Below are 24556 nucleotides of genomic sequence, written 5' to 3' on the forward strand. Positions count from 1 at the left end.
ATCACTCAATACATTATCCAAGCAGAACTGCATTTCGGATCTAGGCTCTTGTTGGGAGAAGCAACTCAAAGACTTAAATAATAACATCATGTTAATGTCGTAATATGTGTTTGTATGTGTGTTTTCAAGGAGCAAATTGAGAAAATTGAATTGGGGATTCCCATTAAGCAAGGGTATCATAAATTGAGAACTAAGTGCGCGCTTTCTCAGCTATTTTAATACCATCCCATGTACAAAATGACACAAGAGAGTTCAATTTTGTATGTACGTGTGTATTACCCTACCAAATGATCCAAATTCCAAGGTTTTTTTCTTGAATTTGCCCATAGATGTGTCTATTATTGTTCTCTAACAACTCTAGGAGATTAAATTAATGACTATATTAAGTTCTTGTTAGTATTTTAAAGATTACCTAGCTATTTGAAAGAAAGTTAACCACCCTAACTAGTAATTAATTTTTTCATAATAGCAGCAAAGAAAAGAGGGGGAAAAAAAAGGAAATAAAGTGCCAACATTATTAGGCTTCATTTTGACATTAAACTAAGTTTCTGGAAAAGTAGTACTCTCAGTATATACAACATTTTGGCAAAGATCAACATCATGATTAGCATAAATTCCATAAAGAAAACTTGATGAATCATCGCGGTAATGATGATGATCAGTTCCTCATCATTCTAAGGGCAAGTGCTTGAAGCTCTCCCAAGTCAGTGTTATTGTATGGTCTCTTCCTGTAATTATGAGGATAGCCTTGGAATGAAAATTCATCTGATCTGCTTTCAATTTCTTGCATATTCATTCCATCGTTGTTGTGGCAGTCAGCTGATTCCAGTGAGCTCTGCGGCGATATAGGGTTCGCGTAATTACCAGGATAGCTACTGGGAAATGAAGGCACCCCAGTTATTGTACAATTGCCTTGCCACTGATGATGATTCTCAATGCTTCTTGTATCCATCATGTTGTGTGCTAGCTGTGCTTTCACTTGCATCAATTGCGCTTGCAAGCACGCCACCTTTTTTGTTTATTAAAAAAAAAATTTTGGGCAGTTGATAGTTAAAAAATACTTGTAAAATTTAAAAAAGAAAGAAAGAAAGAATTAAACAAATTATTACCTGCTGTTGCAAGGCAAAAATATGAGCAACACAGCCATAAACAGGATCTCTGATCCGAGCTTGAGCTTCATAAGCAATAGTGACAACCGCCTCACAACGATCGGCAACTGGGACATGCAACAAAAGTTTTGACACATTACTTGCACCAAAGACTTTATGAATGGCAGCAAACCGGGCAGGGCCTTGCTCCGAGCAGAAATACGGGGCGAATATGCAATCGGAGGCACATTTTCGCCGGAGAAACTTGCATGCACCGCAAGGTGACCCTGTGCCTGCAGTGCTCCCAGATGATGCCATATTTGTTAGAGAAATAATCAACACTCAAGAACGAAAATAAGAGAGTGAGACTGGTGAGATTTTTTTTTCCCCTTTCAAGGCACACGAGCACACTAGGAAATGGTGCAACAAAATGAAGAGATGATCACTTTAAGGTAAGAAATTTGGTAGGGGTGGGGTCTTATTATAAGGGGTGTGAACGGGGGACATGATGGGCTAATGTGTAGGCTTTTAAGGGGACATACGGTAATGGTTTATGCCATATGGGGCTTCTATTTTAATGTGTGAGACCTACTTAAATGACTTACTAAAATTGTTTTATTATTTGTAACTTGGGTTCTGTTGATATCATTTCTTTATGCTCCAAGTTTGATTTTGGGGTTCAATTTTATTTTTATTTTCACTTTTATTATATTTTTTTCCGCCGAACGCCGCACCTGGGAACTGCTGCTGTTTGTCGCTTTGTGGAAGCTTAGTTAGTTTCCTCTACACTTCCCCTTCTCCCATTGCCACCCGCCGGAGCAGCCTACCGACACCACTTGAGTGAGTTAGATGATCGGCAACTTCACCATGCTCCTGCTGTTTCGAAGATTTTGTCACTTCACTCTTACTGTTTTTCATTTTGTTTTTAGGTTCTTACAATTTTTACATTATCTTATTATTTTTTTTTTTGTTGACATCATTCTTTTTTAACAAAATGTTTTAATTTTTAACATCAAATGAGTAACATTGAGAAGTATTATAAAAACTGTAAGAACTAAGAAGTGTATAATGTAGAATGATAACATTAAAGAGAAAATGGTAATATTTTTATTTTATTTAATGTGACAGGAGTAGACTTAATTACTTTATTCATTCGAATATATATTGACTATTTGATCGGGAAATTGATTCTCGTTAAGACAATTATTAAAAGAAATATGATCAAATTTATAACTTACAGACCAAAAAAGTTTGTAATGTAGACAAATTAATATAAACAAGTGGAGATTAGACATCTAATCCAAAATGAATTAACGGTCCTATTGCCTTGAACTTTGAAGGTTGGTGAAGCAAAAGGACACACACATACTAACCGGTTACTTTAATTTGCTTCGTGTCTTATTGGAAGATTGGGATATGGGCCACTGGATGATAATGAAAATGAAGGAATAGTCCTCTCTCTCTCTGTTTTTTTTTTTTTTGGGATCAAGAAATGGTGCTTCCCTGCCTAAAGTAAAGTTGGGTGTGTGTTGCCCTCGTGTATAATGTTCCGTTTCTCACATGAGACAAAAAAACGGAAGAGCAAAATTAAATGCGGCAAAAGAAAAGGGCTACTTTGAAGTGAGGCCATCATTATTCTTTTTAGGGAAAATATCCACCGTCCACCCGTTTTTTACACCTTTTTCAAAAATACACAATTCCTTCATTTTTTGGTTGAAATCCACCTAAAGTTTCATTTTTTTTCACTTTTCCACTTCCGTTTGGAATCCGTTAAGAAAACTAACGGAAATTTAAAAAAATGACCATTTTACCCCCAAAACGAAAATTACAATTTCACCTTAAAAATTATAAAAAATAATTAGATTAAATCTAATAACTTTCCCCATCGGTCAGTAAAGAAATTAATTCCACAACCATCAAATACAAGTTTTTTTTTAAAATATGTCGGTAATTAGAATGCTAAATTATAACAGTAGTATTAAAAATAGCCCAATCTCACAAACCATCAATTGAATTTAAGATAAGTAAAATTTTATTATTCATTGAGTTATAATCTCTAGTAGTTAAGATTTTTTTGTACTTCATTAACGTACCAATAATGATATTCATCATTAAATCTTATTATTTTTGGCATTTTTTAGGGTGAAATTTTAATTTTCGTTTTGGGGGTAAATTGGTCATTTTTTAAAGTTTCCGTTAGTTTGCTTAACGGATTCCAAACGGAAGTGAAAAAGTGAAAAAAAATGTAACTTTAGGTGGATTCCAGCCAAAAAATAAAAGAATTGTGTATTTTTAAAAAAAGTGTAAAAAATAGGTGGACGGTGGATATTTTTCCTTCTTTTTAATTAAAAGGCCACCGCCTATTATCACAAACTGGTAATTCAACTTAAAGTGCGCCCAGTGATAGGCTTTTGGGTTCCGTTGCACGAATGAAAGCTTTTCAAGACCTAGCTCCTAGCAACAGAAATATTCTTTCAACATTCTTCTGCTACTGGGGTTAGCTATCCACCATCCTAGACTAGTTGACCAGCAGCAATAATAGTTCAGTTCACACATCCTTTTACCATTTTCAAATAAACTTGTGGGTTTGGTATGTGCAATCCAAATATCTAAGCTCAGAATGGACCGACCCGGCGCCAGGGAAAATCAATCAATCAATCAAACAAACTAGCCGGCTATCCGGCTATGCATTGGAGATCACATAGGTTCGCATGCACGGAGAGAAACGAGAATTGAAGAAGAAGCATTATTAGGGTTGCATCAGCACACACGTGAAAGACGTTCAGTACACTAGCATGAGAACAAAAGGAAGTGAAACTGAAACGTATTCATCATATCTTATTATTATTATTATTATTATTACAAAAAAAGAGTGAGAGCGCAGCCTAAATAGGATGAATAATTTCGTCACTTTTAACAGTGGAAAATGGCTGTTTGCACCAAAAAGCACAATCCGATGTCACAGCTGAGCTGTGTCGCTTAGGGATGACAATTATTTCTTATTCCGTTTAGGGCGTGATTGGAACATACTTTTATCTAAAAAATAAGTAAAGGGGGAGAAATGAGATTTTTTTAAATCATGTTTGCATATACAGGATAGGACATGATTGGAATTGATAATTCTTATCTCATCCCTTCTTATTGACAACCCTAACTGTTGACTTAGTTTATTATTATATTATTAAATTATTAAATATTTAAAATGACTGAAGTTGGTTACTGTTTAAATCTATAATTTTTTATACATAAGTCTTAATATTAATGTGCAATAAAAGCAAACGAACAAATAAAAAATGTTAGATAAAATTGTATTCGAATATACATGTACTCAAAATAAAACTATTATTTGATTATTTTAATTTGTATTCATTGAAGATTTTTTGTTATATTAAATTATGATGATCCTTAAAAGAAAAAATGTCAAAATTTATTTATTTATATTTGGTATTATTTAGGGTAATGAAATGAGACGAGATATTTAACGAGACTGGACTAGAATAAATTTTTATCTAAAAAAATAAAAAGATAGAAATAAGATTTTTTTATCCTACTTTTTTTTTAAGAGAACTATTACTCATAATATTTACACCATACAAATTTCTGAGACTCGTTTACATCAATTATGATATGACATCGCTAAAATTTTTTAATCCTCTCAAATATTTGAGAGACGTCCAACTCCCATCCTGAGAGAAAAGCTATATTCACTCAAGCTCTGATACTCAAAGAAAAAATATTTAAATTAAATCCCCGCAATACATTTGCGGAAGCTCGAACCACTTCTCTCACAATTGTGAGGGAAGTGGCTCTAGCTACTTAGGCTAAGCCCAAGTGGTTACTTTTTTATCCTACTTATATATGCGAAACAGGACTGAAATTAACGTACTCCCTCGGATAGCCAACCCTAGTGTCACCGCTTCCATCACTTCTTTCTCGCCAATTTCTTTTCGATCAAAGTCTGGAGAGTGACTGTGCATTCCCAGCCGCACATGACATAATCTACATTTAATTTCAAGTCAAGACGCAGCATCATCATCCACCATGCACATGGCAAACATGCAGACATGCAAACTGGCTATAAGATCTTCTAAATCATTGAGCTTTTTTTTACCCGACCAGCACCATCATGCCCCTGGACTACTTTATGGCGAATTTTCTTCTTGTGTTGGAGACAGTCTCCGAAAAATGATGTTTGATGCTGATTTTCTCACTTCGCTGTATCCACTATCAACTATCGGGCATGCACGAGTCCTTATCTCGAAGACAGCTGACCTGTTAGTAAATTTCTTTTTTTATTTTTTTAACTTACCTCGGCCATTTATTCCCATGTATAAATATCAGATTCAGGCCTTTATCGTGTTGATTTGCAAATGATTCGTGGTGCTTCCTAGAATTTGGGTAAGAAAAGATCAATGTAAAAGTTTTGAAATAGCAGGCGGAATGTCAAAAAACTGAACCCGACCATTTCCATGCCAATTGGGCAGAGCAGTGCGTAAAGGTCTCAAATCTATATAATTAAAATGTAAATATCTGCTTCAGGAAAAAATTGATTACAAACAGAATGTATATCAGATATAATCTTACTAGGCATGCATTTGACCTTGAAAAGAAAATAATACAGCTTAATCCATTGCAATATTTGGCAGATAAGATTACTGTCTTTGCATGTTTCTTAAATTTATACCTGATTGACAGGGACACTTATCCGGAAATAATCCTGCCAAATGTAGTACAAGAAACTTGGATTTTGTGTATCTAATTGTGTTGGCATAATCTAACAAAAGGAAAGCTAACGCCAGATGATATGGCGGAAGATAGCATCCTCACTAAAGCTTAAGAAACACCAAAGTACCCTTTTTTTACACATTTACCAACATCATTTACATAGCCAAAAGCAGCAGTTGAAAGATCTCCAGGCAAACCCCAAAATGAGATCTTACAATCTTATCCAAGAGTTAAAATTTCTCATGTGGTAATTAAAGACATTCAGATATTCAGACAATCAGTCATGACCTTTCCCAAAAGAGAGTGGGCATCCAGTTACCTCCTTCATCTCTTGTGATGAAACCTCACCTTCAACAGGAACTGCATCTTAACCTGTCAAATATAAAAACCTCATCATCCACCACTCGTGGAAATATTAGCTTCACACAAAACATTTTGTATTTACATGAGCACATTTAAGAGGTGAAGCATAATCATTTTGTACCAACTTCACAGCAATGAAATAAATAGTAATGAGCACATAATGGGAGATTGATACTTCCGTCCCCTGTGTATACACACACACACACATGCACACATATAACACTAGGGTCCCTTATAAACTTTTAATTTTTTTGTCCCTGGGGTAAAATCATTAGCAGAAATAGCACATTGTTGAACTAATGTGACCTTTTAAGATGCAAATTGACTAATCGTAATTTTTAGTAGACATGTCCGATTTTTATCTGCTATCAATGTATATGTTCAAAGGTCACATTTACCTTTCAATAATGTGCTCCATTTAAATGCCTAGGATGAAATGAGGTATTAAAACTTTATTAGGGAACCTGTGTGCTGAAAGAAATTTAAATGAGGGGCCAAGCATATATCAACTTCATATTATAATTACTCAAGCCAGTGAATATAGTTTTATAGAAGTTTACTACTATAATTTTCTGGACAAGAAATCTCAGAGTTTTGATTTGGAGTAAAGCTTCTTTTAACCAAAACTTCATGGAATGGAACTTTGTCATTCAGCAAATTCACAGGACAAAGAAAACAAGAAAAAATATTTTCTTGTAAAAAGATAAGTGATAGATCACTGGTGATGATTATGCGCTGGTAACAATTGTTCCAGAAGCAGTCCTTCCTGGGAATGCATAGGAACAAACATGCACACAGCAGCAGGACAAGAATATTTGCTCTATTTTGATGACAGTACATTTGTACATCGCTGCTTGATTAAGTTGTAGACAAGTTGTATGCTACAAATCAAAATGCAGTTTCAACACACATGAAATAAGAAACAACATGAGTGAACTTTAAATTTTGGACTTAATTTGACAAGTTTCTTCTCTTCCTCCTCTTCCTTTTTATATTAAATTATTTATATAAATGATAAAATTTAAGTACTTACTTGAGCAGTATTATAAACAATGTATTCATTGTACATCAGCTCAGAAGCCCTGACATTTGAAGGTGCTGGTTTTCCACATGGCACAGTGACATCATCTCTCCACTTCACAAAATCAGATTCCTGTGGTACAGTCTTGCCAAGTCCTTTAGTGGAGTGCTTCCCATCAGGTGGTTTATCCATATACTGAATTACAAAAAGGAAAGCAATTACTAGGAAGGAGAAATAACATTTGTGACATGTGCATGGCCAACTTATTTTTTTCCTGCAGGCAACAGGCCAAATATCAATAATTAGTAAAAATAAAGCACGTCCAAAGATTCAAGGAACCATATTTCATCAGGTAGTTTGTCCATACACAATTGGACACTTTAGTTAACATTGATAAAGAAGCACATAAAGAAGTGCATGAACTACTATTTCCAGCATAAGCTGCTTAGTGAAATACCCATGACATGGCAACAGTAAAGGGTGGATACTAGAAACTCGATATATAATTTTTCTTTTTTTTGGGGGGGGAGGGGATATGGTGAAATTCAAAAATGAATAAATCTGACACTTCCACATCGAACCAAACCACGGCCCCATGGCCAAAGATTATTACAGCACACAAAAGCACAACAGAATGTGAACCTACCTTCGCCTTCTTGAGCTCATAAACCTCTCCCAAGCCCACTTCACTCAGAAGCATTAAGCCCACTGGATTTTTCTTATCCGTAAAGCAATACTGAGCACTTTTACTGACTAGGTCAGCAAAGTAAATTCCCTTACCAAACTGTTTTGCAAAAATATGAATTATTAGTCTTGTGGAATAGCAAGTAGATAGATCAAATGTGTATGCATTCATGCACGTATAAACTAATGCGCACACATAAGAGAGAGATTGAGAGAGAACCATATAGCCAGTTGCCGGTGCTTCAGGAGGGGCTATTCTCAGTCCTTGGCTGAGGATTCCCACAAAATTTGTCAACCGAGAACCTTCACAGGAAAAAGAGCGTTTCTATCATATCTAATACCATTTGTCAAGTTCTGATACTCCAATAACTTCCCACAGAACTAAAAAGTATATCATAGTATGTAAAGGCATAAACTTCACCACAGAGAATTTTAACTTGCCATGCCAGAGGAGCATTCTATTTTTAAGCTTTCTTTGATAAGAAGAAAACTTATCAAATTCCCCTTCCCTTTCAAGTGAAAAAACTTCTTCCAGTTCCAGTGACCAATCCTAAGAAATCCAAAAACGGGCAAAATGTTACTTCTAAAAAACATGACATACAAATTTATTCCCCCCCCACCCCCAAAAAAAAGAGGAAAAGCTAATCTTGAAAATATGAAAAAATTAACTCACAGTATGAGTAGGGGCATGCGTAGTATGGAGGTACTTTTCAATCAGTTGGTAATCCTCACTATCATGCGGAAGTGGAGCAATATCACAACGAAGCTTCTTATATTTCTCATCCAGGGAATCATCACTATCAACATCAAAACCTACTAATCTTGAAGCTATTTCAATGTCCTGCAGAGCTTCTAGCATTTTTACCTAAAGAGGAAGGACAGAGGAAATCCTTTTAGTCATCAAACAAAACGGTACGTGGCATGAGAAATAGCGATTTGGAGAGTTCGATTGTGTCTGAATGCAAATCAATAATTTTCCCAAGCAAAATACGAAAAGCCTTGAGAGTACAGTTGACTCCAATTTCCCGATTTCTGTGTATAATTTGAATAGTTTACATATTTCACTAAGAAAGGCAGAGCCACAGTCGGCACGACATAAGAGAGCATTTTTCCCCTTAGGAGAATGTTCTTTGGGTTATAGCGAAAATGCACACACTTATGGATATTATAATATTTAATATTAACAACAAAGTAATGATAAAATTAATAACATGTAGATTTGAAATTTTAGAATATCTTGAGAGATCATCTATCTCTCCCCCACATTTTATAAATAGCAATCTTTAATCCAGGTCTAATCTGATCCAAAGATTATCTAGGATTTCAAAATTAAATGTAAATGACACATAAAAAGAAATATAAAACGTGAGTCATCAATCTTTTGGTAATAGTGCTACAATTACTAGAGAAACAGATGCAGCAGTCAGTCAGAAATGTTGCCATAGACAAGTGACAAACTGAAAATATCATAACAAGAGACACTAAATTTACTGATATGTGGTTAAAAAGTCAAGAAGGTAAGCAACAACAAAAATCAATTCATCTTCATATTTGTTCTTTTAGTAAAATATGCCCAAGAATCAAAACATTGTGCAGAATTGGCTCCATATGGGAAGAAACAGATGGTATGGTACAAGAAGGTAAGCAACAACAAAAATCAATTCATCTTCATATTTGTTCTTTTAGTAAAATATGCCCAAGAATCAAAACATTGTGCAGAATTGGCTCCATATGGGAAGAAACAGAAGGTATGGTAAGAATTTGTAACCGGAACTAAAGCGTGATGAGGTTCAAACTAGAGTCCTGACAGCAGGCCTGACTCTATTCCTGTCGGAATAGAGACAGGAATAGAGGCCTTGGAAGAAGAGGAACAAGAGGAAGACAATGAGGAGGAAGCCTCTTAAAAAGGCTCTTTTATGCAGCAGGAGGGAGACCCCTCTCCCCTTTCAAGTGACATTACCCCCTCAGTCCCCCTTGTAGAGGACTGCAAATAAGGGCTATGTCAGTGTCTCTTTAAATTGGTTACACATCTTGGGTCACTTTTTGTGTGTTCCCCGGTGTGTGCCGATTTAAAGGACAGTTCCCCCAAGCACTATTTTGTGGAAAACAATGCTTTCCCTACCTTCCCAGTGGAAGACTAGAGCGAGACCCGCCCTCCTCCTAGGATGGGGTGGGAAGCTATATCATAAAATATTAAGTTACTTAAAGGTCACTCCTGTGGCTTTTAAGCTGTGTTGAGCAATTTTGAATGTCCCGTACGAGAGCCACTGAAAAGTCTCAATTTTTCTAAAGAGAAATGCCCGTATAAATCACTTTATCCTTTTTTATCCTTTTTTAGGGTCCTACTTCGAGTTTTTGATACGGACTTCTTGATTTTGCATATTATTGTATCTCGTGCATAATACCATATTGAAGACTATTCTCAAGGAATCCTCTCCCAGAATAAGAATCCTATCTTTATTGTCTTAGGCCTCTGCCTAGTTTGACTTAGGTGATCACAAAACCTTTTGTTTTGTGTTTCTATGATAAGTTGAAGAGATTGATATATCTTCAAATTCTAGATGTCTCATCTCTCTGAAAGAAAAATTTAAAGGACTGCTAAAGAAAAGTGCTCCAAATATATCAATTCAATCAGTTTTAATTGACTTACAAAAATAATATAAGGGCTCCACTCCACAATTTGATACAAAGAAAATCACTATGAAAAAGGAAAGAAACAAGAGATAATCAAGTAGGGTGGGCATTTTAACCAAACCGGTTTGCGTCAATTCGGGAATTGGTTCAGGTTCTATTCCAAATTTTCTTAACTGATCACTTTATTCGGTTTGAATCTTGAAAAAAAGAATCAAACTGACAAAAGTACAAAGAAACCCAGCGAACCAATTCAAATTAGTGCTTGGGTTTCAATCGACTCAAATTTCTTTCTTTAACCAAACGCGAAAAATCCAACCCTATCGAGTAAACAAATCCAACTTAAAAGGGTAATCAGGCTGAAGATTTAAAGAGGGAGGGGAAAATTGATTTGCAATGAGGTGATAAGGATAACTGAATAGCAGAGTTTCTAAACAAGCAGATACTAAAACAAAGTGTACAGAATATCCATCTCTACCTTTGACTTAAAATCGTCTTCGTCCCGTATAACATGTGGATGAATAGAAGGGATGACAGTAAAGAACCTATTGCTGGCATCAATAATCAAGCTTTCTTTGACAGAGGGATCATATGCACCGTTATTTAATAAATTTTGTATCTCTGTTAATGCCTCAAAACCTGGAAAAATGTATTTTAAGGGCATCAATAAACAGCCATCAAATTCTTTTTGCTAATCCAATATAAATTAATCTTGGGAACTCAATCGTTCAGTATAGCACCAAGCAAATAAATTTCTTTCAAAGGTACATACCCTTTTGGATATTATTTTTACTCAGTTTTCCAAGCGGCATTTCCGACATGTTAATATCAAACTCCATCATAGCAGCTCTGCAAAATTTGCTCTATTATATTTTCTTTATAGGAAACAGAGACACTTTTGTAGAATATTAGAAGGGAATGAATATTACAAAAGTGAACCAGAGGTCCACAAACTAAAATCTTTCCGAATGTGTCAAATTTCCTGTTTCACATCTCAAGATAACTATATACAATATTAAAAAAGGAGAGATGGCTTTCTAAAACCTGTATGTTTCCACATTAAAAAGCATCTTCATTAGTTCTACCAGTGCAGGAGCAAGTTGGCTGTCTGCATCAGTCCCTATCTTTTCTGACACCTGTTTGTTAACTCCATAATCCTACACATATAGAAAACAAGATGAACAAGCAGTCATTATCTAACTAGAAGAATTGGGGGAGAGAGAGAGACAGAGAGAGAGTAAGAAGTACAATATCCAGTGGGAAGAATTTTCCAGGTTTCTTCTGGAAATTTTGTTTCTGTTCCCAAGCCTCCCATGGGTTCCCAGTCTTCTCAAGGAACAAACGTTTGAATTCACAAACTGCATCTTCTTTTGAAAACTCTTCCAGTTTGCTTCCACCAATCTTGTCATTTCCCACTCGACCCCATTTACGAAACACATAACAATCTGACCCTTTATCATCTTGGATGATTTGCAGGATATAGTAACTTTACATAGCAATCACATAGAAGTTAGAGTCCATTATTGAAGGAAAATGGGAAAGAAAACAATAAAACACTATGAGGAATTCCAATACACCATGGTGTTATACGAGATATGGGTTGTGGATATATATTAACTTTAATTTTTTTACTTCAAATGGGACACAATTTTATCCATTAATCACACTCAATCCAGGGGTAGGAATCTAAGGTAAAAAAGAAGCAGTAGAAATATTACCAACCTATCAATCATCTCTACCATTGCATTGAATGGAACTAGTAATTAAAAAGTTTATTCACTGCTTCAAGTCGAAGTTTAAGTTAATTTATCACCAACAATTCACACACGCACACACAAGCAAGCTCAGTTCATGAAAGTAGCACGTCAAAGTTCACAACTGCAAGCTTTACTATGATGTAATCTCAAATAAAATATTAAAAACCTATATGCCACTACATGAATTAACTTACATATAACATAATTCAGATGCTTCAGAGTTAAAAGCTTCACCATATGGCATCCATACTGCGGAAGCAGATACAACAGAAACAGTGGCTTGGCTACTAACCTAGGGGCCATAAATTTCTTAATATAAATTTATCAATTTATGTCCAAGATAGTTTAAAATCAACAATATGTTGGAGCCTCCTGCCAGGGAAGTGCATCATTGTAACAAAACAAAGTTAAATATAAGAAGCTTGTAAGCATTTTCCTTTTAAAACAAGCAATACCAAAAGAGCAACCTACAGCAGTTAAAATCATCTTATCCCGAATCCTCCTACATAACCACAAGTGAGTTTTTAGGTTAATCTGCTGGAGTCAGAAAAATATTCATTAACGGGTAAACAATCAGAGCAATTGAAACAATTTGGCTCCAAATCTGAAAAAGCCGTAGCCATCATCTGAAACGAGGTCACAAAGAGAAAGAAGGAAGAATAAAATAAACCCACCTGTTAACACCAGTTGATAAATCAGACATATTCAAAGTCGTGTTATAAACACTTTTTCCATCCTCAAGAATGTGACCCGTATCTTGCATACCAGAAGCTTCATGAACAGCACTTTGCCCTTTAACTTTGATTGTAACCATGCTAGAAGACTCACCAACCGCTTCAACTTTGTACAGATCGAAAGGAAGCTTCTTTTGTCTTTTAAAACAATCAACCAGGTAATCCTCCCTAACAATAGGTACTTTCATCTTCCTGCCAATGAAAACATTCCCAGTCAAAATGAAATGAAGAAGAAATATTCTCAAGACACATCTGAAGACCAACTTTACCTGGCTTTTCTCATCTCAGCATCTGGATCATCCGGTACTCCTCCCAGGACTAAGCAGTTAGTCTCTGCAGATTCATTTATTAAGCAACAACTTACACACTGTATTACGAATTGTAAGTCCAAAGTAGGGAAAATAATCTGACTAAAATACCCAATGCATGAGATACAAACCTTTATTGATCTTAGCATGAACTACTCCCCCTACTTCCCCAATTTTTCTCTTCCATTCTTCCTGCAGAAGTGCAGGGTGACCACCCAGTGAAAGAACTTAACCAAAAATTACACAATATTCTTTATTTCCTTTTTGTTAAGATGTTACATGATGGCATCAATAAAAAAATTTCAACAACAATTTAAGCATATAACAAGGAAAAAGATCACACCTTGGATTCCTTAGGTAATCTTGAAAAAGAAACTCTCAAATCTCCCAAATTTTCACTTTTCGAAGATTGACACGGGCTCTTAGAAGCTTGACTTGAAGCAGGACTGTTGGATGTGCGTGGAGGTAGGACCCGAATAGGTTTTTTAGTCCTTTGTGATTTAAACCACTGCAACCATTATAATAAAACTGACAGTTAAAGTTTGCATACCTTACCATCTCACACTAATCTAAAATGAATACCTTTACAAGATATTGGCTATTCGTTTCTTCGGGTATTTTCCACTTCCCTTTAAGACGTTCTGGTTCACGAGTGGAATATGAACACTTGCTCCATGCTGACTGGTACCCACGACACCGATAGATGCCTCCAGAGTAACGAAGTGGACCTGAACAGATCGGGCATCTACCAAGTGCTCCAAACATCATCCCATCGGCACTAAACAAGTATTACAACAATAAAGTGTGTCAAATTTCAAAGTACAGGTAACAAATAATTCAACAATCAACAGTATGTACTATGTACACACATATGTATGAAAATAAAATGACAAACATAACATTTATGAGAAACCTGGATGACTAACGAAAATCAGAATAATACGAGAGGATTTCTAAATATTTTTTAAAATAAAATGCATCCGGAAAAAATTACCAATGGTCACGGAGATCAAGTTCTGATCCTGTTGAGTCTTGACCATTGGCTTCAAGCATTTCACGCAACTCCGCAGTTGTCACATGTTTTTTAAGATCATCCTTTAGAGCCCACAGTTCTTTAGTCTGGGCCTCCAGTTTACTTTCCAAATCAGAAGCATGTTCATCCGGCAAGTTGTTTGAAGACGCTACAGATGCAGCCCTGCTTGTCGACACATCTCCTTCAAACTTACCAACCTTTGAGCTTTCAACACCACCAATATTTTTACGTTTTGTACCAGCTTTTGAAGTTGATTGCTGGGCAGGCATTTCTTTATTTTCTTGTACCGCAGCTTTTGTTCCTAAGAGAAAAAGTAAAATGAGAAAGAGAAAAAATCAGCAATAACGACATCATCTAATAACCTCCCACACTATCAATATAAACTTCCTACCATTCTTAGTAGTAGAAGGAACGTTAACCAGGGCCTTAACAGCTCCCTGGTCAGAAACTGTGAGGTTTCCCCATCCAGACAACTTCTCAACTTGGGTAGATGGAGACAAATCCAAGAAGCAGTTTGCATGGTGCCATGCTAGTCCTTTAGTTCCTTGACCATCAGGTTTGGCCGATATACGAACCTAAGAATACAAAAGAGCATTTCTGCATTACTAGTTACATCGACGTGATATCAAAGATTGTATATTGATTGGACATCCACCACTCCAAATCAAGATGCATATGTTCACTTTCATTGTCTTAATTAATATACATATGTTGGCTTCCATATACTGATGTAAGTACTGACAATAAATGAGATTTAATTTCCTCAATCAACAACTTCATGTTGTTGCTAAGCCTATAGAACTGTGTTTATCAAACTGCAAATTAAAATGTATACAAATAGTCCTCTAGTATTTAAAAAAGGAAAAAGAAAAAAAAAACAACCTCTCCCTTCATAATCTTTTTGCTGCAGTGTCTGCAGGTAGCACGAGAAGTTTGAGAAACTTCAATCCCATATTCTGCAGAAGTGACATTGGACTTACTTGAGGATCCACTACCAACACCTTCCTCCACATATTTTCTAATTTTCTGTTGATCTTCCCATCGAAGTGATTCTATCCCTTCAACATCATCCAAGCTAAAAGCACAGCAAAGCCATAGAGGTTTATTACTTTCAGTACTTATCAAGACCATATTTTGGAAATAATGATAAAATATTACAAGAATACATACGATTTAATCTGATTTGCTTTCCTCAGCACACAGCTGGCATGGTTCCACATCTAGGTCAGAAAATAAAAGCAAATCAGGAGGATCGAAAAAGTCCATTATTAAATAAAATTATCAAGTGACACCAGCTCAGACAAAAGGCCAAAACGACTCTCCAAAGAACACTTTACCAACTTGAATCAGCAAAATATATGATTTTCAAGGCATCAGAAATTCAAATAATTAAACTGAGTAGTAACCTAACTGATACAATCAACAAAACAGTTTTTATGTATCACAAAGCACATTCCCTAACCGTTATTCAAGGAATATGTGCATGAAAAATATAACAAATGCTCAAAACTTGTGAACAAACATATACAATAACTAGAACAAAAGAACAGTGAAATGTGAAAAGGAAAGCAAGAATTCAGAGGGAGACTACAGGGAGGGACCAAAATGGGGAAATGCAAGAACATAGAACATACAGGCATGAAGCCATCGAATTGGGAGGATTGGACCATTTTCCCAAGCCTAAGGGCTTCCTTCTCGATGTTACTCTTGCAACTTCTGCAAGATGATCGCCCTGACTTCGCATACTCCACCTTCCATGGCTTTGGCGGGTTCGCCATTGCCTTCCTTCCTCTCTCTCTCTTTCACTACCTATGTGGCTCTGTGCATAAATAATTATATACTGTATGCGCGCATGCGTTCGGTCGCGGGCCTGTGTTCGCGAGGGGAATCTTTGTTGAATCTTTGAATCATCAAGTGTCTCTGATACGCTTCTTCTCTCTTATTTATTTATTATTACCTATTTTTTCTATTTATCTTTGAAAACTTTTTATTGTACTGTAAATTTGTTTGCTTCACTGTGCTCTCCACCGCCTTGTGAAATTCTGAAAATGTTTGCGTTCAGTTAGTAATTATTTATTTAATTTTTTTTAATCGAATTTAAAATAGAAGTCGCTGGTATGTAGCTAGCAGCCAATAAAAATACGACAATTGGTAAATAATGTGAAAAAAAAGATTCGTTTTATAATATTTTTAAATCGCATTGCCGGAGAATGCTACGTTACAGAATCTGTAACGTACACACCCAATGGGAAGCAGCACACGTGTGCTGAGGAGAGAGATAAACCGTCAAATGCAGGCAATGGGAGTTGGATCTGTAAGTTACAGATTCTGTAACTTAGCCAGCTCCTCGCATTGGCTTGTATATATTATTACTAAGAATTAGCTAAATGGTCGTACTTATCTCCTCATCAGCGACCATAATCCTTTAATGAAATATCAGAAGTCCACTGTTGGAGGTTGATTACTTAAGCTTGATAAAAAAATTTTAAGTAGATTTTATTTAAATATAATTTTGTTAGAAGAGTTTTTATAAATAAAGTTTTTATTAAAAATATTTTAGTTGTTTGGTTATCAATAAAAGTTTTTATTAAAAATTTATAAAATTACTTTAATAGGTAAGTTTTTTAAAGTCGTGTTATGAAAAAAATAAAATAAAATAATTAAATAAGTAGAAATATTTTATATATTTTAACATTTAAAAAAAACTTTTCAATCTCTACTCTCAAAAGTTTAAAATTTAAACTTTTACTAATAGAGTAAAATAACTTATTTAAACTCCAAAAACTCTATTAGAAAAACAACCAAACACCAACAAAAATTATAATAAGAACTTATGAGATTAAATAAACACTCATAACTATTAAATAAATCATATCAAACAGACACTTAGTATTTTGGGTCAATGTATTTTAATATAATTTATTGTAGTTATAAGTATTTATTTAATATTATTTTTTTTATTTTTGTTGTTGTCATATTTAATTGTAATATAAGTAGAATTTTTGGGAATAAATAACTTGTTTTATCTTTATTAATAAAAACTTAAATTTTTTACTTTTAGGAAGAAAAGTAAAAAAAAAAAAACTCAATAGTCTCAAATGTCAATAATTTATTTCATAATTTTTTTAATATAATTTGAAAAACTTGCATATTAAATTAATTTCATAATTTTTAATAAAAATTACATTGACAGTCAAATAACTAATTTTTTTTAACTAAAACTGATATTTTAAAAAAATCTATTTAAAAAGTTGTACCAAACATAATTTTAATATGATTTTTTTAATGGATGAAGTGTTTATTTAATTTTATTAACTCTTTTTAAATTTTCTTTTTAAATTTTTAGTATTGTTTAATTATATTTTGAATACAATTTTTAAGAATTAAATATATTATTTTACCTCTACTAAAAAAAATTAATTTTTAAATTTTTAAAAATAGAAGTTGTAAATTTTTTTAAATTTTAAATTATCTAAAATACTCCTATTTTATTTCACAATTTCATTTCATTCCATTCATAACATAACTTTACAAAACTTGTCTAATAAGATAATTTTGTAATATATAATAAAAAGTTTCACCAACCAAACTAATTTTTTTTTAAAAAAGATTCTATTTAAATAAACTCCTTTAAAAAAAACTATCAAATCGATGAACAATTAGATTATGATCTAAGATTGTGTTTTCCCTTTACCATTATCAAAGTACGTAATTTTACTTAAGATGAAGAAATTAAATGATTTTTTTTTAATTTAAATGGAATTAGAAAGAAAAGGGAATCAAAAAATTTAAAAAGATCAAAATCCTTTCATGATCTTATATTTTTTTGAGTAAATTTTTATTAACGTAATTAGTTATTAATAAATTTTAAAAAAAATAGTTAAATCCTAATCACACACTAATACTTAAATATAAGTGGCACAAGATGCGTAAAAAATCAAAAATAAAAAATGTTTAGATCAAAGAGGATGCTAGTCCAATTTAAAATCGTAACACAAATTTAAATGCCCTCCGATTTGTCACATATTCAACATAACTTTAATACCATCCAATTTGTAACATTAACATCCTATTTGTAACATAGCTTTGTTCTCCAACCCTTAAAAAAGGCTTATAAATTCATGAACTGATTCTTCCCAAACTTATAAATTAGACACTCTGGAGAACAACCTTATATGCAAGTGAGTTCTGCAATTGCTTAATGCATCTCTGCAACCTTCATGTTTCCTAATGAGTCCCTTCTGTATCCATAAAAATGGCACATACATGAAGGATCACACTTGCATTAGAGGAGCTTGCATGAAGAGGTACTGCAGAGAAAACATCATTGTCAGTCATTTCTCCTGAAAGAAAGATGTCCTCAACTACAATTTATTTCGTAATTTTCAATCTTCAGAGGCTTACCTCGAATGATTTCCCTAATTGTTCATATTCCAACATGCTCAGAGCAACTTCACAGCTCTGTGAGACAATAGGCTCAGGATCCTTGGCAAATTCCTTGAGAAGTCCTACGCTTTGGTCATCTAGAAGAGTGCCCCAAATGAAAATTTATTAAGATAACACAACAGAGAAAATGTTTGACATTCCACATAATTGACAGGTTTTTTTTTTTTTTGAAAGGAATTGACAGGTATTTAAAGCATATACAAATAACACAATACTCAGAAGGATAGGATAAATGACGGACAAAATAGTATTTTACTGAAAAGCAAGAATTACAACAAGAGGTGGAAAATGATCATCTGATACAAAAAATCTCATTCCATCTAAGAAAATTCAGCAAATAATACAAGAAAACTACAGAACTTTTCACGTTCAAAATGCTCAAAAATATAGTTATCAACATAAGTTGTTATATGTGGGTTCTATAATCCCAATTAATGATCAATGAATTCCTTTGCACATACATGCAAGAAGTTTTTTCAGACCAGTCTCATGACTGAGCATCCATCTATAATCAGTATTAAGTTCTATAGTAATATATTTTTCATGTCAGCAACCATAACAATAGACCTTATCCAAAGAAAATGGCATAATGTCTTTAGCATGAATCCTTTTTGTTGTCAGACCTATTTTAAACTCAGGAAGATTTTGCTTCAAGAACACTGATACCATCATACCAATACATCTTCCAGCCAACCACATCGTCCTACCCTTTCTAGGGAATTATGAAATTGGAAAGGGTTTCAGGGACTTGGCCAAAAGAATTAAAAAGAGAATGCATTGAAATAACAACTAGAACTAGTAATACCAGCAATGGAACCAAGAGCTTCAGCAGCTTCATGTCTAACCATGGGGTGCTCATTTACATTCCTAAGCACGTCAGAAAGTGCAGCTGAAGCAGCTTTATTTTGCAATTGACCCAACACATAAGCAACCTGCATATTATAGCAAAATATCGAACATAAACCTCCAAAGGTAAGATGTGGAGAAACCAAAACCAAATAAAGTCATCAAGCAAGCAGGGAAAAATTCAACATTTTCTAACAAACCTTCACCACATCACCAGCCACCTAACCATCTCTGTCAACATGATAATTACAGTGAAATTGTAAGAAAAATATAAGTATACCAGCAGCCTTCATGCACATTTAATAGAGATCTAATGATTACACCCCCTCAAAGGAACCGAGGTACAAGCTTGAAGTAACATAAAATTATTACATTAGACTGCACAAACCTCATGCTTCAGTAGAGCACTTGTTGCGCCTAAAGAGTCAATTATAGCAGAAACAGCTTCATCTCCACCATGGTTGCGAAGAGCAAAAAGAGCTGCATATCGTTCATACATGCCTTTTTCTTCACCCAGAAGAACTTCTCTTAACACCGATTAACAACGGTCAGAATATTTTATAACTAATCATGACACTTAAAACAATGTGTCAAGCACATGGCAGAAACAAACCTTAGCATATCAACAGAAGAACAGGATGAAGCTGGTGCAGCTGGGTCAACAGACATAAATGGTGACCTTTCTGTCATGGATGATCCGTCACTACCAGATGCCTTTAATTTTTCAATTCTCTCAAGTGCTAGTTCACATGTTTCTCGAACCTCCTGAGCTGGATCTGAAACTAGACTATTCTTTAGCAAGGGAATATTGCTCTCTAAACCAATTGCGCCAAGAGCTTCCGCTGCCTGTTCAGTAATTAAACCCAAAAAAAAAAAAAGCAACAATAATTAAAAATTGGAAAGGGAAAGAAAAGCACTAGTAGACAAGGGAGATCTTAACGTGCCTCATGGCGAACAATGGGATGCAAAGAAAAGTCGTTCAGAACAGCTTCCAGAGCAGGGATAGCTTCAGCATCTTGCATTTGACCCAAGGCAAATGCAGCTTCATGTGCCAACAAATTTGAAGAATCCTTTGTGGCTAAAAAGGAGGGGGAAAGAAATGAATACCAAATTTTAATGCAAACAAAAGAACTAAAACGAACTACATAAATTAACCCAGTAATCGAAAATAAATAAAAGCTGGGTTTTCTTTACATAATCATTAAAACATGTAGGCTGCAGGTGACTAATAAGAAGAAACACGTTGAGAGGGCTGAAAAAGCTAAAGAAACTGAGCCTTATCTCCATAAAACCAATTCCAATATGTGAAAAACAACACAATGCGCAACGTTTGCAGAGCAATCAAGCATAAACGAGTGTAATAAACATAGAAACATGCTGACTTTAGCATATAAAAGCATGTTCCTTTCTAGTCTAAATCAGCATAATACAACATTCAGAATCAAAATTATGTACCACGAATCAGGGCGTCCCGGGGGCCGGGACCTTTGAGATTGCGAAGGGAGAATAAGGCGCGGAACCGCTCCGAAATTGGTTGGGTCGGGTCAACGAGGCGATCGCAAAGGAATTTCTCCATCTCGGGTGAGGACTTGAAAGCGTTGGTGAATTTGTCCGTCGAATCCATAAGTTTGCGATGCGGCTTACTGTATCAACTATTGGCCTCGCCAAACCCTAGGATTGCCAGCTTAGGGTTCACGAGCGAATCGGATTCTCGATCGAGTTGATAAAAAAGCCCGCTTCCCTTTTTTTTGTGTATTTATTTATTCAATTATTTATTTGTTCAACTTTCTATCAGAATAGTATTACACTATTACTCCTGGCCAAAGTGATCGCGGCTTTCGCGCCATTAATTTATAACAGTGCCGTAAATAAATAAAAACGTAATGTCTAGTTTTATTTTCATTTTTAAAAGAGATGACGCGGCCCGGTGCTTCAGTCCTTATCCGGTAGTTCAAAAAATTAATACAGAAATACTTTTAAAAAAAGCTATATATGACGTCATCAAAAGGTCCCCCGCAAGGACATATTCCATGCTCGGTAGGTGGGCCCACAGCAGAGATCAACATCTTGCATGTTTTTTCACCTCTATAAGACTATAACGCATCACATTTGATAAAATCTCCCTCCGGCTAGCCGCTAGCCTTTGTGTATAAAATCCGAGCGGCATTTCATCGCCGTCTCCTTTCTCCCACCAGCTTGTCTGCTGCTGCAAGCGAATTCCTGCTTCACACCAAAGGTATAGTCGATTCGCTTAGTTATGTTTTTTTTTTCTTTTTTTTTTCTAATTTTCTAGTTTAAATGTCGAATCCGCGACCAGATCTGAATTTATTTCCTGGTTTGTTCACACATTTTTTAATCGTTAGTTTCGATCAAAATATTGAATCACCTTAATAATTTCGATCTAGCTTCACAATTTTTCCCTACGTTTAATTCGTGCATGAGCATGACTGTATGATTTATCATTAGATAATTTTTTGAAATCATCTGTAGGAACACAATTGAGAATATCGCGAGGCTGAGCTTAATTTATCTAGAAGCGAAGAAAGGCTGTGATCTTTGAGTCATGAATTCTAGAAGGTTAGTTCAATCAAAGATTTATTATCTGCTCTATTTTTCTTTTTCTTTTTTAAATGATTTCTTAAGATTTCATTATATGTGATTACTGATTTAATTCTGCTGGATCACACTGAGATCTGTTAGTTGTCAACTGGCTTTGAAGTTTACAGTTGATATACAGTGTTCTAGTCATCTGTTGAGAGTGTTAACAAATAAGAGAGTCAGGAACAAATCATCATTTTTGTTACTCAGATGATAATTTCAAAGCTTACTAAGTGCCTAGGATGTAGAAATATCCTAACAGAAAGAATTTTGCTATTTTAGGATCAGAGAATACTCTTGCACAATTCACTTGTTTCAATGACTTTTAATTGATTTGATTATCAACAATTGGTCCTGACTCCTGAGTAAGCCCAGGGCTAGATCAAATGAGTGCACCCTAACTAATGTTTCTCTACTTCATTTTTAATTATAATTTTAGGCCCTTATTGCAATTTGATATGTTTTCAACGTATGAGGATGATAAAAAAACATGGGTCGGCTAAGTGGTCTTGTTCATGGCCTCTTATAATTTTCAAAGATTCATCTTACTACTTTATAAGCAGCTTCAATCTCAGTTTCTCTTCAACCAGAGTAGTTTGCATCTGAATAATCATATTCTGTAGTGCCTACTTCAGACATCAGTCTTAAATGGGAATTTACGGTTGTGAGGTACTGTTGGAGAGGCGTACTTAGCATGTAGCGGTTTGTGTCCGAAATTAGGTGTTGTACATTTTGATTTTTTAAGTCTACTTGATAAAGTTAATAGATTGGAAGACCAATGGCTAAAATAACTATCAATGACACTTATTCTCACCAAATAAGTGTGTTTGCCGTTAGCTGGCCGTGAGTTTAGTTCATAGGCTCTGAAGAGAATGTGTTTTATCTATTCAATTCATGAATGTGTTATCAAAACGATTGACCGCCTGAAGCTAAATGTGCCTTTATGATTTGTGGTGGGTGAGAGAATTGGACGATTATTAATCTTTTTCTTTTTAATGATTTTTCAATTCTTTCTTGAGTTCAGGATTATGTCTAGCCATGTCTCTTATAGATGTCCTAGTGTCTGGTTGTTTTGGCATGCTACTGAGTTTTCTTCATGTGCAGGGACTACCGTAATAGTAAAGTCGCACTTTTTGATGGCATTGAGGAGGGTGGCATCAGAGCCTCCTCTTCTTACTCCCATGAAATTGACGAGCATGATAATGAAAGAGCATTGGAAGGATTGCAAGATAGAGTCAATCTTCTGAAGAGAGTAAGTCACATCTTCTCTGCATTACTAAGGTGCAACTGTAAGAAATGCTTTTGTATCCAGTTAAAAGTGTATAAGAGCTTCTTGGTGTTTCACTTGATTCAGTTATCTTCTGGTTGAATGTGGATAAATTGGATCAGATCATGTAAATAACAGAAGATGAATGGGGAAAGCAGTTGGGAATTTGGAATATTATCGGTATTTGAATTGGAATAGTTTTCATATTGTTCTTAAGTAACCTTTGATTCTCTATTTCTTGGCAAACCAGTTCATGGTTTTTGAATTCAGAATAGTGGTAGCTTTATAATATTGAAAATGTTGCCAGCAAGTTCTTATACTTGCCATTCCTACAGCTCTCAGGTGATATAAATGAAGAGGTTGACACACACAATCGCATGTTGGAACGGATGGTATGCAGAACACATTTGATATTTCTTCTGCTGTGTTATGTTATTTCTGTTGTTTATTGTGACATATGAGACTTGATTTTCAGGGAAATGATATGGATGCTTCAAGAGGAGTCCTATCAGGAACCATGGATAAGTTTAAAATGGTAGGTGGAATAGATGACCAACTTTCTGTTAGCATGACTGGTGTTTGTTGGCTATTCTTTCTTTCTTCTTTGTGTTCGGCGTCATATTTTCCAATTTTTTAGCTGTTATGAGTTTGATTTCCCTTGTCAGGTTTTCGAGACCAAATCGAGCAGGAGAATGTTTACCCTTGTTGCATCATTTGTGGTCATTTTCCTAATTGTATACTATCTCACTAGGTAAATGATCTATGATGTATTTGATAACGCCAGCAGCTTTATGTTAGAATTGGGATGACCCCATTTTTATGTGGTTATGTAATCAATCTTACATGTTGCATGTAAGGAACTCGTTTGTGGTTGTATAAAGAGTTTGTATTCTATGGAATTGTTATTAAAAGCTTGAAACAAGATACTACATATTATTCAGTATGTATGCATTATCGCCTCCCCAATGTATGGCTGAGTCAAATTACTAGGCTGTACTTGTTGTTAGCTGGGAGGTATGCCGTGAGCAACTTTAAAAAGCATGTAATGCCATCTA

General features: G+C 34.8%; 4 protein-coding genes across 4 annotated transcripts; 1 reads left to right on the top strand and 3 right to left on the bottom strand.

The window, feature by feature from the left end:
- Window positions 1–658: 658 nt before the first annotated feature.
- Window positions 659–1406, bottom strand: LOC18046798 (LOB domain-containing protein 16). The gene is made up of 2 exons (XM_006443808.1): window positions 1110–1406; window positions 659–1009 (listed from the first exon to the last, which is right to left on the bottom strand). The coding sequence occupies exons 1-2, from the start codon at window positions 1404–1406 to the stop codon at window positions 659–661; spliced, it is 648 nt and encodes a 215-aa protein (XP_006443871.1).
- Window positions 1407–5696: 4290 nt separating this feature from the next.
- On the bottom strand, window positions 5697–16380 carry LOC18046799 (poly [ADP-ribose] polymerase 1). Its single transcript, XM_006443809.2, has 20 exons — window positions 15979–16380; window positions 15515–15564; window positions 15227–15419; window positions 14736–14919; window positions 14306–14645; window positions 13894–14089; window positions 13655–13819; window positions 13443–13503; window positions 13273–13336; window positions 12944–13195; window positions 11761–11998; window positions 11557–11669; window positions 11285–11361; window positions 10991–11151; window positions 8555–8746; window positions 8323–8431; window positions 8102–8184; window positions 7844–7981; window positions 7210–7392; window positions 5697–6185 (listed from the first exon to the last, which is right to left on the bottom strand). Exons 1-20 carry the CDS (start codon window positions 16120–16122, stop codon window positions 6138–6140), a joined length of 2991 nt encoding a protein of 996 aa, XP_006443872.1. The 5' UTR covers window positions 16123–16380; the 3' UTR covers window positions 5697–6137.
- A 1936-nt stretch (window positions 16381–18316) lies between these two features.
- Window positions 18317–21479, bottom strand: LOC18046800 (deoxyhypusine hydroxylase). Its single transcript, XM_006443812.2, has 7 exons — window positions 21092–21479; window positions 20581–20714; window positions 20250–20482; window positions 20025–20163; window positions 19596–19722; window positions 18749–18867; window positions 18317–18654 (listed from the first exon to the last, which is right to left on the bottom strand). Exons 1-7 carry the CDS (start codon window positions 21258–21260, stop codon window positions 18619–18621), a joined length of 957 nt encoding a protein of 318 aa, XP_006443875.1. The 5' UTR covers window positions 21261–21479; the 3' UTR covers window positions 18317–18618.
- Window positions 21480–21744: 265 nt separating this feature from the next.
- On the top strand, window positions 21745–24471 carry LOC18046801 (bet1-like SNARE 1-1). The gene is made up of 6 exons (XM_006443815.2): window positions 21745–21872; window positions 22127–22213; window positions 23339–23486; window positions 23837–23893; window positions 23977–24036; window positions 24167–24471. Exons 2-6 carry the CDS (start codon window positions 22200–22202, stop codon window positions 24254–24256), a joined length of 369 nt encoding a protein of 122 aa, XP_006443878.1. The 5' UTR covers window positions 21745–21872; window positions 22127–22199; the 3' UTR covers window positions 24257–24471.
- Window positions 24472–24556: the final 85 nt, after the last annotated feature.

The sequence above is a fragment of the Citrus clementina genome, unplaced genomic scaffold (assembly GCF_000493195.1).
Source record: "Citrus clementina cultivar Clemenules unplaced genomic scaffold, Citrus_clementina_v1.0 scaffold_3, whole genome shotgun sequence".
Lineage (NCBI taxonomy): Eukaryota > Viridiplantae > Streptophyta > Magnoliopsida > Sapindales > Rutaceae > Citrus > Citrus x clementina.